The 16,457-nt window shown below is 39.7% G+C and overlaps 1 protein-coding gene across 1 annotated transcript in view; it reads right to left on the bottom strand.

Moving 5' to 3' along the window:
* The window catches only part of LOC106586113 (inactive dipeptidyl peptidase 10), a 219,104-nt gene that overhangs the window by 94,642 nt on the left and 108,005 nt on the right, over positions 1-16,457 (bottom strand). The window contains exon 9 of the mRNA XM_014172985.3: positions 12,246-12,400. Coding sequence (XP_014028460.2) covers positions 12,246-12,400 — 155 coding nt within the window. The remainder of the gene's footprint in view (positions 1-12,245; positions 12,401-16,457) is intronic.

Raw genomic sequence — 16,457 nt, 5'->3', positions numbered from 1 at the left:
ATGACACCTTTGTTTTTAAGCCACGAATTTCTAATCCCTTAACATTATTGTTGGATCTAATTTTAACAGCCAACATTTCGATGGCAAAAATAAATAGATATGCCGATAGTTGACAACCTTGACAACCAACTCCTCTTGACAGTTTAAAACTTTCTGAGATGTAGAATTTATTTACTATTTTACACCTAGGGTTACTATACATAACCTTAACCCATTTTATAAGAGATTCTGCAAAATTGAAATATTCAAGGTATTTATATATAAACTCCAGTCGTACTTTATCAAAAGCCTTTTCAAAATCAGCTATGAAAACCAGGCCTGGTGTCCCCGATATTTCATAGTATTCTATTGTTTCCAGGACTTGTCTTATATTATCTCCTATGTATCGTCCATGTAAAAAACTTGTCTGATTTGGATGAATAATATCTGACAATACCTTTTTAATTCTATGCGCCAAGCATTTAGCTAGAATTTTTGGATCACAACACTGAAATGTAAGAGGCCTCAAATTTTTTTCATGGACTGGATCTTTATATATACCACTTGGATCCTGTTTTAATAATAATGAAATCAAACCTTCCTGTTGCGTGTCCGATAATCTACCATTTATATAGGAGTGGTTAAAACATGCTAATAATGGTCCTCTGAATACATCAAAAAAAGTTTGGTATACTTCCACTCGTATGCCATCCAGCCATGGAGTTTCCCCAGCCTTAAAGGCTTAAATTGCATCAATAAGTTCCTCCTCTGTAATTTGGCCTTCACATGAGTCTTTCTATTCAGATGTTAATGTTACATTATCAATAGGAAAAAAATCTGTACAATTAGCTTCAGTTAGTTGAGATGGATGAGATGGATGAAACGAAAACGCATTCTTAAAGTACTTTACTTCTGCTTTCAAAATAGCATTCGGTGAATCATGCGTGACACCAACATTTGTAACAAGTTTCAATAAAAAAAAAATTGGTAGCATTTCTATGTTGAAGATTGAAAAATAATTTGGTGCATTTTTCCCCATATTCCATCCAGTTTGCTTTATATTTATAATATATTACACTGGATCTTTCTTGAATAAGTTCCTCCATTACTTATTGTTTTTCCTCTAACTTATTCTGTGCCTCTATGGTACAGTTTATATTGCTATCTAACTGTACTGTTAGTCCTTCAATTTCCTTTGTTAATATGGACTCTTTTGATCTTAATTTCTTTTGTTTTATAGATGAGTACTGAACTGCATGGCTTATAAAGGCACATTTAAAAGTGTCCCATACAATCAGGGGATCTGCTGTACCTATGTTAATGTCGGAAAAAGCCAGTTATGTATCATTTTATGCTAGTTTTAAACAAGTTATCATCCAGTAGGCTATGATTAAATTTCCAATATCCTCACCCACGTGGAAATTCTTTCTGTAAGAGTAATATATATGCCAATTATGTGATGATCCGACTGCATTCTGTTCCCTATCAACACTTTTTAAACTTTTGGTGCCAGAGAGAATGACATAAGAAAGTAATCAAGATGACTAGCTTGATTAAGCCTCTGCCATGTATCTCACTAGGTCAGGGTATTTAAGCCTCCATATACAGTGAGGGAAAAAGTATTTGATCCCCTGCTGATTTTGTATGTTTGCCCACTGACAAAGAAATGATCAGTCTATACTTTTAATGGTAGGTTTTTTGAACAGTGAGAGACAGAATAACAACAAAAAAGTCCAGAAAAACGTATGTCAAAAATGTTATAAATTGATTTGCATTTTAATGAGGGAAATAAGTATTTGACCCCCTCTCAATCAGAAAGATTTCTGGCTCCCAGGTGTCTTTTATACAGGTAACGAGCTGAGATTAGGAGCACACTCTTAAAGGGAGTGCTCCTAATCTCAGTTTGTTACCTGTATAAAGGACACCTGTCCACAGAAGCAATCAATCAATTAGATTCCAAACTCTCCACCATGGCCAAGACCAAAGAGCTCTCCAAGGATGTCAGGGACAAGATTGTAGACTTACACAAGGCTGGAATGGGCTACAATACCATCGCCAAGCAGCTTGGTGAGAAGGTGACAACAGTTGGTGCGATTATTCGCAAATGGAAGAAACACAAAAGAACTGTCAATCTCCCTAGGCCTGGGGCTCCATGCAAGATCTCACCTCGTGGAGTTGCAATGATCATGAGAACAGTGAGGAATCAGCCCAGAACTACACGGGAGGATCTTGTCAATGATCTCAAGGCAGCTGGGACCATAGTCACCAAGAAAACAATTGGTAACACACTATGCCGTGAAGGACTGAAATCCTGCAGTGCCCGCAAGGTCCCCCTGCTCAAGAAAGCACATATACATGCCCGTCTGAAGTTTGCCAATGAACATCTGAATGATTCAGAGGACAACTGGGTGAAAGTGTTGCGGTCAGATGAGACCAAAATGGAGCTCTTTGGCATCAACTCAACTCGCCGTGTTTGGAGGAGGAGGAATGCTGCCTATGACCCCAAGAACACCATCCCCACCGTCAAACATGGACGTGGAAACATTATGCTTTGGGGGTGTTTTTCTGCTAAGGGGACAGGACAACTTCACCGCATCAAAGGGACGATGGACGGGGCCATGTACCATCAAATCTTGGGTGAGAACCTCCTTCCCTCAGACAGGGCATTGAAAATGGGTCATGTATGGATATTCCAGCATGACAATGACCCAAAACACACGGCCAAGGCAACAAAGGAGTGGTTCAAGAAGAAGCACATTAAGGTCCTGGAGTGGCCTAGCCATTCTCCAGACCTTAATCCCATAGAAAATCTGTGGAGGGAGCTGAAGGTTCGAGTTGCCAAATGTCAGCCTCAAAACCTTAATGACTTGGAGAAGATCTGCAAAGAGGAGTGGGACAAAATCCCTCCTGAGATGTGTGCAAACCTGGTGGCCAACTACAAGAAACGTCTGACCTCTGTGATTGCCAACAAGGGTTTTGCCACCAAGTACTAAGTCATGTTTTGCAGAGGGGTCAAATACTTATTTCCCTCATTGAAATGCAAATCATTTTATAACATTTTTTACATGCGTTTTTCTGGATGTTTTGGTTGTTATTCTGTCTCTCACTGTTCAAATAAACCTACCATTAAAATTATAGGCTGATCATTTCTTTGTCAGTGGGCAAATGTACATAATCAGCACGGGATCAAATACTTTTTCCCCTCACTGTAGCCACTAATTCCAATATATCCATGACATTCATAATTTCCTTATTAAGTGCCTGAGGGTGATAGTTTGTAGTGTGATTTCCTTTCCGGTCCATAAAGATATTTAAGACCGTATTAAAATCTCCCACCATAATAATAGAGTCTAGTGTTGCTTGTAGAGTTGATAAATTCTTATATATATTTTCAAATAAGCTTGGATCATCATTATTTGGGCCATATAGGTTAATAAGCCATATCTGTTTTTGTCCAATAACATATTTAAAATAATCCATCTACCTTGATGATCTGTTTGGACAATTTGCACATTTGGATCAAAATTACTGTTAATTAATATCATCACCGCTTTTGAATTTCTTTGCCCATGGGAGAAATATATTTTGCCCCCCAGTCCTTTTTCCACAAAACTTCATCTAAAATTTTTGAATGAGTTTCCTGTAAAAAATAGATATTATATTCCTTCTCTTTTAGCCAGGTAAATACTGATCGTGTTTCTTATTATCTGCTAAGCCATTGCAATTACAACTGGCTATACTTATTTCCCCATTTACCATAATGTGACACAAGTTTCAATTATATTTAGCAAACAGCAAGAGGCTCTTGATCCAAGAGGGAATTATTTGCTGTTACCAATTGAAGCTTTACTTTGAAAGAATCTAACCATTTAGCTAGATAGCTAACTAGCTACTAAATTAGCAAACCAAATGCACAACTGCAGAGAATTTTAGCACATCAGACAGTTAACTTGATAGTTCTAAATTATCTAGTTGGCAAACATTTAGTTGTGAATTCCATACTGTAGCTAGATCACCTGGCGCGTGCTGCACAACAGTGAGTGACTCACAAGGCTCAAGTCTCTTATCGCTGTGGGCTTGTAAACAAACACTACATGACTAGGGACTACCAGTAAGTCTTATAATGAAAAATTATGTGACAGGTGAAATTAAGAATGCGATCTTCTTTAACTCTTTACATATTGCAGAAGTTGACTGCACGTATTTACTTCAAGAGATACTTGGGGATTTTGGCAATGAGGCGCTTTATCTACTTCCCCAAAGACAGATGAACTCGTGGATACAGTTGATTTATCTCTGTATCCAGTATGTTAGAGGTAGTTTTGTGAGCCAATGCTATCAAGCATTTGCGCAATTACTGGAAGTCTATGGGTATCTGCTAGGATGCTAATAGATACCCATAGACTTCCAGTTTTCAGCACAATGATTGTGTAGTGGAAGAATTAGAGAAAGTGATAATCACGACTGGCAACGTGCTGGCACCGAGGCACAGCATGATGACTCAATCACGATTTATGACATTGTTTGTATGGCAGACCATCTGTAGGCTATCACAGGGACCAAACACATCTTATCTGTGTCAATTTGATGAGGAGTCATTCTCATCGAAGTATTGGGGTCACTGACGCCAGTAGTGGTGTGACGACTGATGAAAACCTGAATTGACGAAATTGGTATTACTGTGTGAATTAAATTGGCTTATTTGGTTCATTTCAAGAGCTTATAAAGAGCTGCACATTTTTGATATGTTGTATTGCATGTTTTCTGGTTGATGTATTTTTAAAGTGACTGGATTGAAATTGTATGTTGGGTTGACTGGTTATCAGGCACATTCATGTTGTCTTGTCATAACATTCAAATTTAGTTATTAATATTAGAATCTGGGTGTGTTGTTCCTGCCTTTTTTTACACTAGCAAAGTGTTAAGAAATGTTAATTGAGGTTCTCTCATATGAACTGTGACTCAGTAAAATCAATGAAATTGTTGCATGTTGTGTTAAAACTTTTGTTCAGTATAGGTAACGCTAACATTAACATTAACATTGGCTCTCAAAACTACCTCTAACTTCCTTTATTCTGGATACATCCCTTTAAAAAGTAACTAGAAATATTCAAATGTATAAAACAAACTTCAAAGAAATACTGTAGTTAACAGTATTGACAGTATTAAAAAGCCATCCCGTGGCTATTTCCAAATAACCCGGTATACAGTATATATGGTGTACACATGAAATACTACAATAAGCAACTAATTATCCAACCCTGAGCAATATGACAATTAAATTATTACAAATTACCTGACCCTCCCCTGGAATAATTTAAAAAAATGATTAAACACCACCTGACTGAAATTGAAAAAGCATGACCCTCTCCCATTTTCCTCCGGGTAACTATTGTGCACACATGAGATACTATAATAAGCAACTATTTATCAAACCCTGAGCAATATGACATTTAAATGATTACAAATTACATGACCCTCCCCTGGACTAAATTATTTTATTTTTAAGTGGAGGCTGGTGGGAAGAGCTATAGGAGGAAAAGGCTCATTGTAATGGCTGACATTGAATAAATGGAACGGAGTCACACATGTGTTTGTTTTTTTTAAATACATTTTTATTTATCCTTTCAGTGGAGGCTGGTGGGAGGAGCTATAGGAGGACAGCTGATTGTAATGGCTGGAATTTAATTAACGGAATAGTAATGGACCCATCAAAAAGTCTGCTGTACGACCCCAGCAACCCACAATACAAGAACGCTTTGTCTAAAGAAAAAGCATGGAATGCTGTAGCATCTGTCCACAGAGCACCAGATATGTTTTGCCAGAGATACTGTATATCAGTGGAGGCTGGTGGGAGGAGCTATAGGAGATGGGCTCATTGTAATGGCTGATATTGAATAAATGGAACGGAGCCAAACGTGTTTGATTTCTTTTGTATTTTTGGAATAGTATCAGACCCTTTTGATGGGTCTGTTACTATTCCATTTAAGCCATTACAATTAGCCCGTCCTCCTATAGCTCCTCCCACCAGCCTCCACTGAAGGGTTAAATAAAAAATAACACATTTGACTGTTCCATTTATTCAATTTCATCCATTACGATGAGCCCGTCCTCCAATAGCTCCTCCCACCAGCCTCCACTGATATACAGTATCTCTGGCAAAACATATCTGGTGCTCTGTGGACAGATGTGACAGCATTCCATGCTTTTTCTTAGACAAAGCGTTCTTGTATTGTGGGTTGTGTCATCCATATTGTGTCATCCATTTAGCTAACTTTGTCTTGCCCTGTCCTGTCAAATCAAAATGTCAGGGGAGGGGTCTACTCAACAGCATCCTCTGCCTCAAAAGCGAATACAAGGTAGACCCTCATCTACAACTGCCGTGCCGTTCAGCTGGTTTGAATGTTTCAAAGTTTCCAAAAAGCATTGATACTATAGATAAAAACCGACCTCCATATTTTGAAGTAGGAAGACTACAGTTCCATGTATATCTATTTTCATACAGGTAGACCTACTACTGTTGTATTGATGTAGCCTACTACTATTAATGTTTCTATTACATTTTCAAACTATGAAGCTGAGCGAAAAAGAGCGCCACCATGTGGTAGTATCGAAAAGAGGTTCAGGTTTAGATTATATGTACAACTGTTCCAGCGCCTGCTAGCGGACATAAATAATGAGTAGGAGCCAGTGATAGAATTTATGTCAACACTTTATTTCCATACACCGAACAGACACACACGCAGCAAACAGGAAGAGGAGACTAGTGGTAGTGTATAGTGGTTCGCTAGGAAAAGAAGAGAGAGAATGTATCAGACACTGTACAACTGTTATAGCTACAAAGGCAGTAATAACAATGCAATTGCAATGTTACTGTAGTAATAGCAGGGCTAATAACTACATCATTGTACAGTGACAAGCAATACAGTGGCTAATAGCTAACAATGAACACAACAGGCTATATACAAATTAATAAACACAAGGTAGTAATTACGCAGTAGTTAAACAGTACCAACGCCTATTACATACAGAGGCAGTATATACACATGAACCCTAACAAAGTCCACTTACATGGTCAGTGATGCACTAACACATGGTTGGAAAGTCCAGGGTGGAGGCTTGTCCAGTGGTGAGTTCTTCTGACTTGTTGTCAAGTGCAAGTGCTGTTTATACACACCTAACCCAACCACCCTTCTAGCTCTGACTACTGACAGCTACGTTATTGAGGGAAAATGTACGTTCTATGCCTATGATATGTGGTTGTCCCACCTAGCTATCCTAACATCAATGCACTAACTGTAAGTCACTCTGGATAAGAGTGTCTGCTAATTGACTCAAATGTATCTCTGCACCTCTGTGTACAATTAAATAACAGGCAGGAATTGGGGTCTGTTACTCCACCTGACAGGGCCTGGGGTCAGCTGACTGAGTGCCCTGGCAACCTGGTCCCTAACACAGATGTGTTAAGTGGCCTCTGTAAGTGGACAATAGTTTCTTCAGTCCCAGTGCCATGGAGAGTGTTTGAATACTTAATGGATGAGGGTTTACATATCAGTTATAAGGTTTTGTACACTGAGTGAATATCTTTAAGTGTAAAAAAATGATTTATACCAATTATCTCAAACACTTTGAATGGTGTTTACATGTGTAGATCAGAGAAAAATCGACTTCTATTGCTGCTACAGCAGCCGTGCAACGTCTATTCTTTAAGAACACGCCTATGTAGCAGGTAAAATTGACTGCAGTGGGAATCTATCAACTCTGCATTACGCAAGTCTCACAGATGTGGATTTCACAGATGTGGTGTAAGTATGCCATCTAAAAGCTCAAGAGGAATGTTGATTTGTCTTACTTCCGAAACACAGATTTTGGTTTTGATTGTATGAAGACTAGAGATATAGTTAATATCACTTACTCAGACTAGTCAGTGCTATCTTGGAGTAAGAAATAGAAATAAACTAACTGAAAATGACCAGTAGTTGATGACAGGGGTGTCTTGTTACAATTAAATCAAATCAAACTGTATTAGTCACATGCTCCGAATGAAACAGGCGTAGGTAGACCTTACAGTGAAATGCTTACTTACGTGCCCCTAACAAAACAATGCCGTTTAAAAACAAATACAGATAAGAATAAGAGCTAAAAGTAAAATGTAATTAAAGAGCAGCAGTGAAATAACAATAGTGAGACTATACAGGGGGGGTACCGATACAGAGTCAATGTGCAGGGGCACCGGTTAGTTGAGGTAATATGTACATGTAGGTAGAGTTATTAAAGTGACTATGCATAGATGATAACAGAGAGTGGCAGTGGTGTAAAGAGGGGGTGAGGTGGCTCTGCAAATAGTCTGGGTAGCCATTTGACTAGATGTTCAGGAGTCTTATGACTTGGGGTAGAAGCTGTTTAGAAGCCTCTTGGACCTAGACTTGGCGCTCTGGTACCGCTTGCCGTGCGGTAGCAGAGAGAACAGTCTATGACTAGGGTGGCTGGAATCTTTGACAATATTTAGGGCCTTCCTCTGACACCGCCTGGTATAGAGGTCCTGGATGGCAGGAAGCTTGGCCCCAGTGATGTACTGGACCGTTCGCACTACCCTCTGTAGTGCCTTGCGGTCGGAGGCCGAGAAGTTGCCGTACCAGGCGTGATGCAACCAGTCAGGATGCTCTCGATGGTGCAGCTGGAGAACCTTTTGAGGATCTGAGGAACCATGCAAAATCTTTTCAGACTCCTGAGGGGGACTAGGTTTTGTCGTGCCCTCTTCACAACTGTATTGGTGTGCTTGGACATGTTAGTTTGTTAGTGATGTGGACACCAAGGAACTTGAAGCTCTCAAACTGCTCCACTGCAGCCCTGTCGATGAGAATGAGGGCGTGCTCAGTCCTCTTTTTCCTGTAGTCCACAATCATCTCCTTTGTCTTGATCACGTTGAGGGAGAGGTTGTTGTCCTGGCACCACACGGCCAGGTCTCTGACCTCCTCCCTATAGGCTGTTTTGTCGTTGTCGTGACCAGGCCTACCACTGTTGTGTCATTGGCAAATTTAATGATGGTGTTGGAGTCGTGCCTTGCCGTGCAGTCATGAGTGAACAGGGAGTACAGGAGGGGACTGAGCACGCACCCCTGAGGGGCCCCTGTGTTGAGGATCAGCGTGGTGGATGTGTTATTACCTACCCTTACCACCTGGGGGCGACCTATCAGGAAGTCCAGGATCCAGTTGCAGGGGGAGGTGTTTAGTCCCAGGGACCTTAGCTTATTGATGATCTTTGAGGGCACTATGGTGTTGAACGCTGAGCTGTAGTCAATGAAGAGCATTCTCACATAGGTGTTCCTTTTGTCCAGGTTGGAAAGGGCAGTGTGGAGTGCAAATTGGAGTGGGTCTAGGTTTTCTGGGATGATGGTGTAGATGTGAGCCATGACCAGCCTTTCAAGGCACTTAGCTACAGACATGAGCGCTACGGGTTGGTAGTCATTTAGGCAGGTTACCTTAGTGTTCTTAGGCACAGGGACTATGGTGGTCTGCTTAAAACATGTTGGTATTACAGACTCGGACAGGAAGAGGTTGAAAATGTCAGTGAAAACACTTGCCAGTTGGTCAGTGCATGCTCACAATACACGTCCTGGTAATCTGTCCTTCCCTGCGGCCTTGTGAATGTTGACCTGTTTAAAAAGGTCTTACACACACTGTCTGCGGAGAGCATGATCACACTGTCTTCCGGAACAGCTGTTGCTCTCATGCATGTTTCAGTGTTATTTGCCTCGAAGCGAGCATAGAAGTAGTTTAGCTCGTCTGGTACACCCGTGTCACTGGGTAGCTCTTGGCTGTGCTTCCCTTTGTAGTCTGTAATGCTTTGCAAACCCTGCCACATCCGACGAGCGTCAGAGCCGGTGTAGTACGACTCAATCGTAGCCCTGTATTGACGCTTTGCCTGTTTGATGGTCCATCAGAGGGCATTGTGGGATTTCTTATAAGCGTCCAGGTTAGAGTCCCGCTCCTTGAAAGCGGCAGGTCTAGCCTTTAGCTCAGTGCAGATGCTGCCTGTAATCTATGGCTTCTGGTTGGGGTATGTTCGTATGGTCACTGTGGGGACGACGTCATCAAATCACTTATTGATGAAGCCAATGACTGATGTGGTGTACTCTTCAATGCCATTGGAGGAATCCCGGAACATATTTCAGTCTGTGCTAGCAAACAGTCCTGTAGTTTAGCATCTGCTTCCTCTGACCACTTTTTTATTGATCTAGTCACTGGTGCTTCCTGCTATAATTTTTGCTTGTAAGCAGGAATCAGTAGGATAGAATTATGGTCAGATTTGCCAAATGGAGGGCAAGGGAGAGCTTTGTATGGGTCATTGTGTGTGGAGTATAGGTGGTCCAGAGTTATTTTTCCTCTGGTTGCACATTTAACATGCTGATAGAAATTTGGTAAAACGGATTTAAGTTTCCCTGCAGTAAAGTCCCTGGCTACTAGGATCGCCACCTCTGGGTGAGCGTTTTCTTGTTTGCTTATGACAGAATACAGCTCATTCAATGCTGCCTTAGTGCCAGCCTCTGACTGTGGTGGTATGTGAACAGCTACAAAAAAATGCAGATGAAATCTCTCGGTAGGCTGTGTGGTCTACAGCTTATCATGAGATACTCTACCTCAGGCGAGCAATAGCGCTAGACTTCCTTAGATATCGTGCACCAGCTGTCGTTTACAAAAATACATAGACTGCCTCCCCTTGTCTTACCAGATGCCGCTGTTCTATCCTGCCGGTACATCATATAACCAGCCAGCTGTATGTTGATGTTGTCGTCATTCAGCCACGACTCCGTGAAGCATAAGATGTTACAGTTTAATGTCTCGTAGGTAGTTTAATCTTCTGCGTAACTCGTAAATTGTATTGTCCAAAGATTGCACGTTTGCTAGCGGAATGTAGTGGCACCTTTTAGTTACATGTAACAATGGTCAGATTTTGTTTTGAGTTATTAACATGGTGATTCACAGGTTACTTTCAAATGTGTAATTATAAAACATTAGTTACAAAGTGGAACAATAAAATGTGTAATAACATCAGTAATTACACATGTGGAATAACCTTCAGCAAGTGGAGGTGTAATTACACTTTTCTTGTTCCGATTGTGTAATAACTGAAAGCGCTTCAACCTTATTACTACGTAGTTACATAGTAACACCTATAACTACTATGTTACTGCAGTTATTACTGTGTAATTGCATAGTAATAAGGGCAACACAATGTAAAGTGTTACCCAAATGTTAATTGTTGCGAAAGAAAACGAGAAAATACAGTATGAGAAAAAGTTATCACCTCATTTACACACAGCACTGTATTCAGCCTAACCATGTTTAAATATGAATGAAAACCACAAAGGTTGGCTTTGAACAATGCATGAAGACATGTACCAGACCCCATAGAGACTAATCATAGAGACACAGTATCATATTGACCTTTACTAATGCCAAACCTCCCTAATAGAGTAGCAGTGCTTTTTCTACATTCAGTGTGGAATTCTCTGTTGGTACTCAACCCTAAATGCCATATGCCAAGCTCTACTGGTTCTCACCCTCGGTATGGATTCTGCCGCTTTTAGTTTAACCTTGGGCCAAGAACACAGGGCCGGATTGGCCTCACACTGGGCCACAGGGCTGTGCTGCAAGAAGCACACATAAACCAGGAGGAGGGATCGCTTAGGTGTCCACTGTTTTCTAATTATCACTGTCGAAAGAAATGGTACTCAATTCCCTTTAAAATGACAAAAAAAAAAAAAAATGAGGTCCGTAGGGCTTTGGTAAAAAGTAGTGCACCTTATTGGGAAAAGGGTGTAAATTGGGATGCATCCAGGATCTGGGGAAAAAACAGGATCTGGGGAGTTTTAGTCTTAATTGCTGCAGGAAAGGGACACTTTTTGGATGGATCTTACTGTACATTGAAATAACATTGTGTCATCGCTGCGTGACATAAGTTTTGAATTATAATGATAAAATAATAGGTTTTGTTGCGTTTTACACTGTAAACAAGTCAAGTACAAATATCTAAGTGTGCTTTCTAAAAGCTCAAGAGGAATGTTGATTTGTCTTACTCCCGAAACACAGATTTTGGTTTCGATTATATGAAGACTAGTGATAGTTAATATCCTTTTCTCAGACAAGTCAGAGCTACAGTATCTTGGAGTAAGGACAATTTGTTTCATTCCACCTATCGAGCTAGATAGTGGATGGCAGCAGACAATGTAATATACATCATCTCAGATTAAGGCTATTGCTTACCTTTGGGTAGGGGTATTGCTTTCCCTTGGGGTATGAAGACCCAGTGAAGCGAGGAAGGGCCATATTTGGCACCAGAGTGTCATTGAGAACCAGAAAGGCCAATCTCTCTCCATCGGGTGACCACCAGTGTGCCACATGTGACTGGAGAATCTCCTCTGTAGAAAGAGATAAGGAATACATAAATACATTAGAGCTCTATAAATGTTTTTATTTCCCAATGATATGGCCACATATGGTTGTATTAATATGTTACAGTACATGGACATTTAGTGTGAGAATGGCTTTTTAGATAATAGTTGATATTAACATATTTCCTTAAGTTCCGTCTAACTTTTCATATGTACTGTTTCATATAAGAAGGACATATATCCATAGTGTGTTCAAAAATACAGCGGCACTACTAAATCCTTTCCACGACTCAAGTATGATGTTCGCAAGCATGATGTTTGAGTGCAGTTAACGGTACTCAAGGGTCTGTGACAACGTAAGGTCACACAATTCAGATGTTAATTAGGTCTGATTAAGAGGCATTTGCATATCTCAAAATAGATGATCAGAGCGAGAGAGCGAGAGCTTAACATGTTAGTTCACATTGTCAGAGAGACAAACTAAGGAATAATAGGTTGTCAAAGACTGTCATATTACCATGAAAATCACAGTTTATGCAGGAAAAAAAGTGTAGTTCATACAGATAAAACATAAAAGAATATCAATTGTTTACCCAGAGGTATAGTTATAGGAAACCAATAAGTAACTTCATATCAGATGAAGCTTTGAACTAAAATAGGCCACGGGCCAAGTTTACTTTGTACCTTCAAAAGGGTATTAAAACACTGATGAAATAGCAAAAAGGTGAAATAAAGGTCAAGAGAAAGAAAAAAACAAAGGTAAACGGTAAATAAACACGATCTCCTGTTTTGGGTTTGCTTTTGGTGTTTTACATATTTGTGGGGGAAAAACAGGTGCAAACTTGGCCCTAAATGTCCATTTAAAGGCAAAAATACCCACACAACATAGAATGACAATGATAATTTTTCACACAAAGGTACATGGAATAATGAACAATCAATATATGCAATTGCACAAAGTGACTGCTTGCCGAAACACTTCCAAAATCAGTGTATAATTGTGTCTCTCCTGAGCAGTGTTGGGGGATCAGATTACTTTTATGAGTAACTGAGTAAAGTAAAACATTACTTTTTCAAATTGGGTATTATTATTACAGTTACTTTGTCAGACAACGCTTGCGTTACTTTCAGAGTCATATCTCTACCGGCCGTGTGTTTCCATGATCCGAACTCGATTAATTTCCTCATTTAGAGAGAGCAGAGAAAGGCTGTTTGGAGGAATGTCAAAACAGCTACTGTCCATAGAAATGTATAGAGGGAGCACCTCTGATCTTTGCCATTGAATGCTTCTGTGACAGCAAAGCCCATAGAGGGCTATCCCGTCTAGTGGCAAGTGTGCCCTATATACAGTACATCTTTATGGGTCCGTATACATGCGGTCTATAACCAGAACTGGCGGCTCATGAGAAAGATTTTAATTGAAAAGATAGGAAATCTGTACAGATGTTTGGCTTACCATATATATGGCTAATTAAGCAGCCCATATATAGCACAGCACTTGTAGATTAGCACAGGAAAGCAGCGCCACTGATGAAAGGAGAAACTTGTGATCTAACCTGAGTTAATAAGTAGCCTTTGGTAGAGCGGAGAGATTGAGTTTTTTTTCATGAAAGTAACGCAAAGTTATAAAACTAGTAATATGTGTTACTTTCCTCACAAAGTAATATTGTAAAGTATTGCAAAGTAACACGCTAATATAACTTCAAGTAATAATCCCAACACTCCTGAGTAATGTGATGAAATGTCTTTCTCCTAAATTTAATAAACTCTTCCCTATTCAAATCTGCTATTTGATCACATTCATATTGAATACTTAAAAAAATAAATAAAAGGCATTTGGAACTAATTTAGAATTTAATTAATCTACCTATTGTGCAGCTGAAGAGAAATTGGAAAACGTATTAGAAGGTGCGGTTTGACTCCCCCACTGTGTTTGACTAATTTGACATCAGAAAAACATGAGATGTTGGAATAGCTGAAAATCACTCCACTGTGTTTACTCAGTCACAAATATCTTCGTTACATGAAATACTATTGACAATATTGTAGCTATGGAGAACTTTGCATTAGGTCTTTATGCAGATTTTAAAATAATCGCATGAAATCTGTCGCCAGTTGGATGGAAACCTAGCTATTGTAACCAATTTTCAACATATACAAACCTATATAAAATATGTTGAATTTGTACCTTTGAAACAACGTCAGATCTTCAACGTTATATCCACTATAAGAAAATAAAGCAATAGGCTAGGCAGCACCTCCTACTGGAGACTTGATCTATCTACAGCAATTTATTTGGTCTCCCATCCAGGGTTTTAATCAAGCCCAGCTTTGATATTTGTCACTGACTATTACAAATGTGCAGTCGTGAGAATTAATATTGAGAGATCTCTTAATAACAAAATATATTCACTGTTGCTATCGAAGTCATTCCAAAGGGTAGGTTTAACAGAAGACATTAAATATAACCATAACCAAATACAACCATACATCAGTATTATATCAATTATACTATTTAGGCCTTATAGCATTTGCAAAGACAACAACAGCTATTGTTTCAATTCAACAGAAAATAGACAATACATACAGTTGAAGTCGGAAGTTTACATACACTTAGGTTGGAGTCATTAAAACTAGTTTTCAACCATTCCACAAATTTCTTGTTAAGAAACTATAGTTTTGGCAAGTCGGTTAGGACATCTACTTTGTGCATGACACAAGTAATTTGTCCAACAATTGTTTACAGACAGATTATTTCACTTATAATTCAAAGTATCACAATTCCAGTGGGTCAGAAGTTTACATACACTAAGTTGACTGTGCCTTTAAACAGCTTGGAAAAATCCAGAAAATGATGTCATGGCTTTAAAAGCTTCTGACAGGCTAATTTACATAATTTGAGTCAATTAAAGGTGTACCTGTGGATGTATTTCAAGGCCTACCTTCAAACTCAGTGCCTCTTTGCTTGACATCATGGGAAAATCTAAAGAAATCAGCCAAGACCTCAGAAAGAAATTGGAGACCTCTACAAGTGTGGTTCATCCTTGGGAGCAATTTCTAAACGCCTGAAGATACCACGTTCATCTGTACAAACAATAGTACGCTAGTATAAACACCATAGGACCATGTAGCCGTCATACCACTCAAGAAGAAGACGCGTTCTGTCTCCTCGAGATGAATGTACTTTGGTGCGAAAACTACAAATCAATCCCAGAACAACAGCAAAGGACCTTGTGAAGATGCTGGAGGAAACATGTAAAAAGGTATCTATATCCACAGTAAAACGAGTCCCATATGGACATAATGTGAAAGGCCGCTCAGCAAGGTAGATGCCACTGCTCCAAAACCGCCATAAAAATGCCAGACTGCGGTTTGCAACTGCACATGGGAACAAAGATCATACTTTTGGAGAAATGTCCTCTGGTCTGATGAAACAAATGACCATAATGGCCATGAAGACCATTGTTATGTTTGGAGGAAAAAGGGAGAGGCTTACAAGCAGAAGAACACCATCCCAGCCGTGAAGCACGGGGGTGGCGGCATCATGTTGTGGGGGTGCTTTGCTGCAGGAGGGTCTGGTGCACTTCACAAAATAGATGGCATCATGAGGCAGGAAAATGATGTGGATATATTGAAGCAACATCTCAAAACATCAGTCAGGAAGTTAAAGCTTGGTCGCAAATTGGTCTTCCAAATGGACAATGACCCCAAGCATACTTCCAAAGTTGTGGCAAAATGGCTTAAGGACAACAAAGTCAAGGTATTGGAGTCGCCAACACAAAGCCCTGACCTCAATCCTATAGAAAATGTGTGGGCAGAGCTGAAAAAGCATGTGCGAGCAAGGAGGCCTACAAACCTGACTCAGTTACACCAGCTCTGTCAGGAGGAATAGGCCAAATTCACCCAACTTATGTTTGGAAGCTTGTGGAAGGCTACCCGAAATGTTTGACCCAAGTTAAACAATTTAAAGGCAATGCTATCAAATACTAACTGAGTGTCTGTAAACTTCTGACCCACTGGGAATGTGATGAAATAAATAAATCATTCTCCTATTATTCTGACATTTCACATTCTTAAAACAAAG

The sequence above is a fragment of the Salmo salar genome, chromosome 25 (genome assembly GCF_965601325.2).
Source record: "Salmo salar chromosome 25, fSalSal1, whole genome shotgun sequence".
In the NCBI taxonomy this organism is placed as follows: Eukaryota; Metazoa; Chordata; class Actinopteri; order Salmoniformes; family Salmonidae; genus Salmo; species Salmo salar.
The sequence above is the reverse complement of the archived record's forward strand: the minus strand, read 5'-3'. Positions and strand labels throughout refer to the sequence as shown.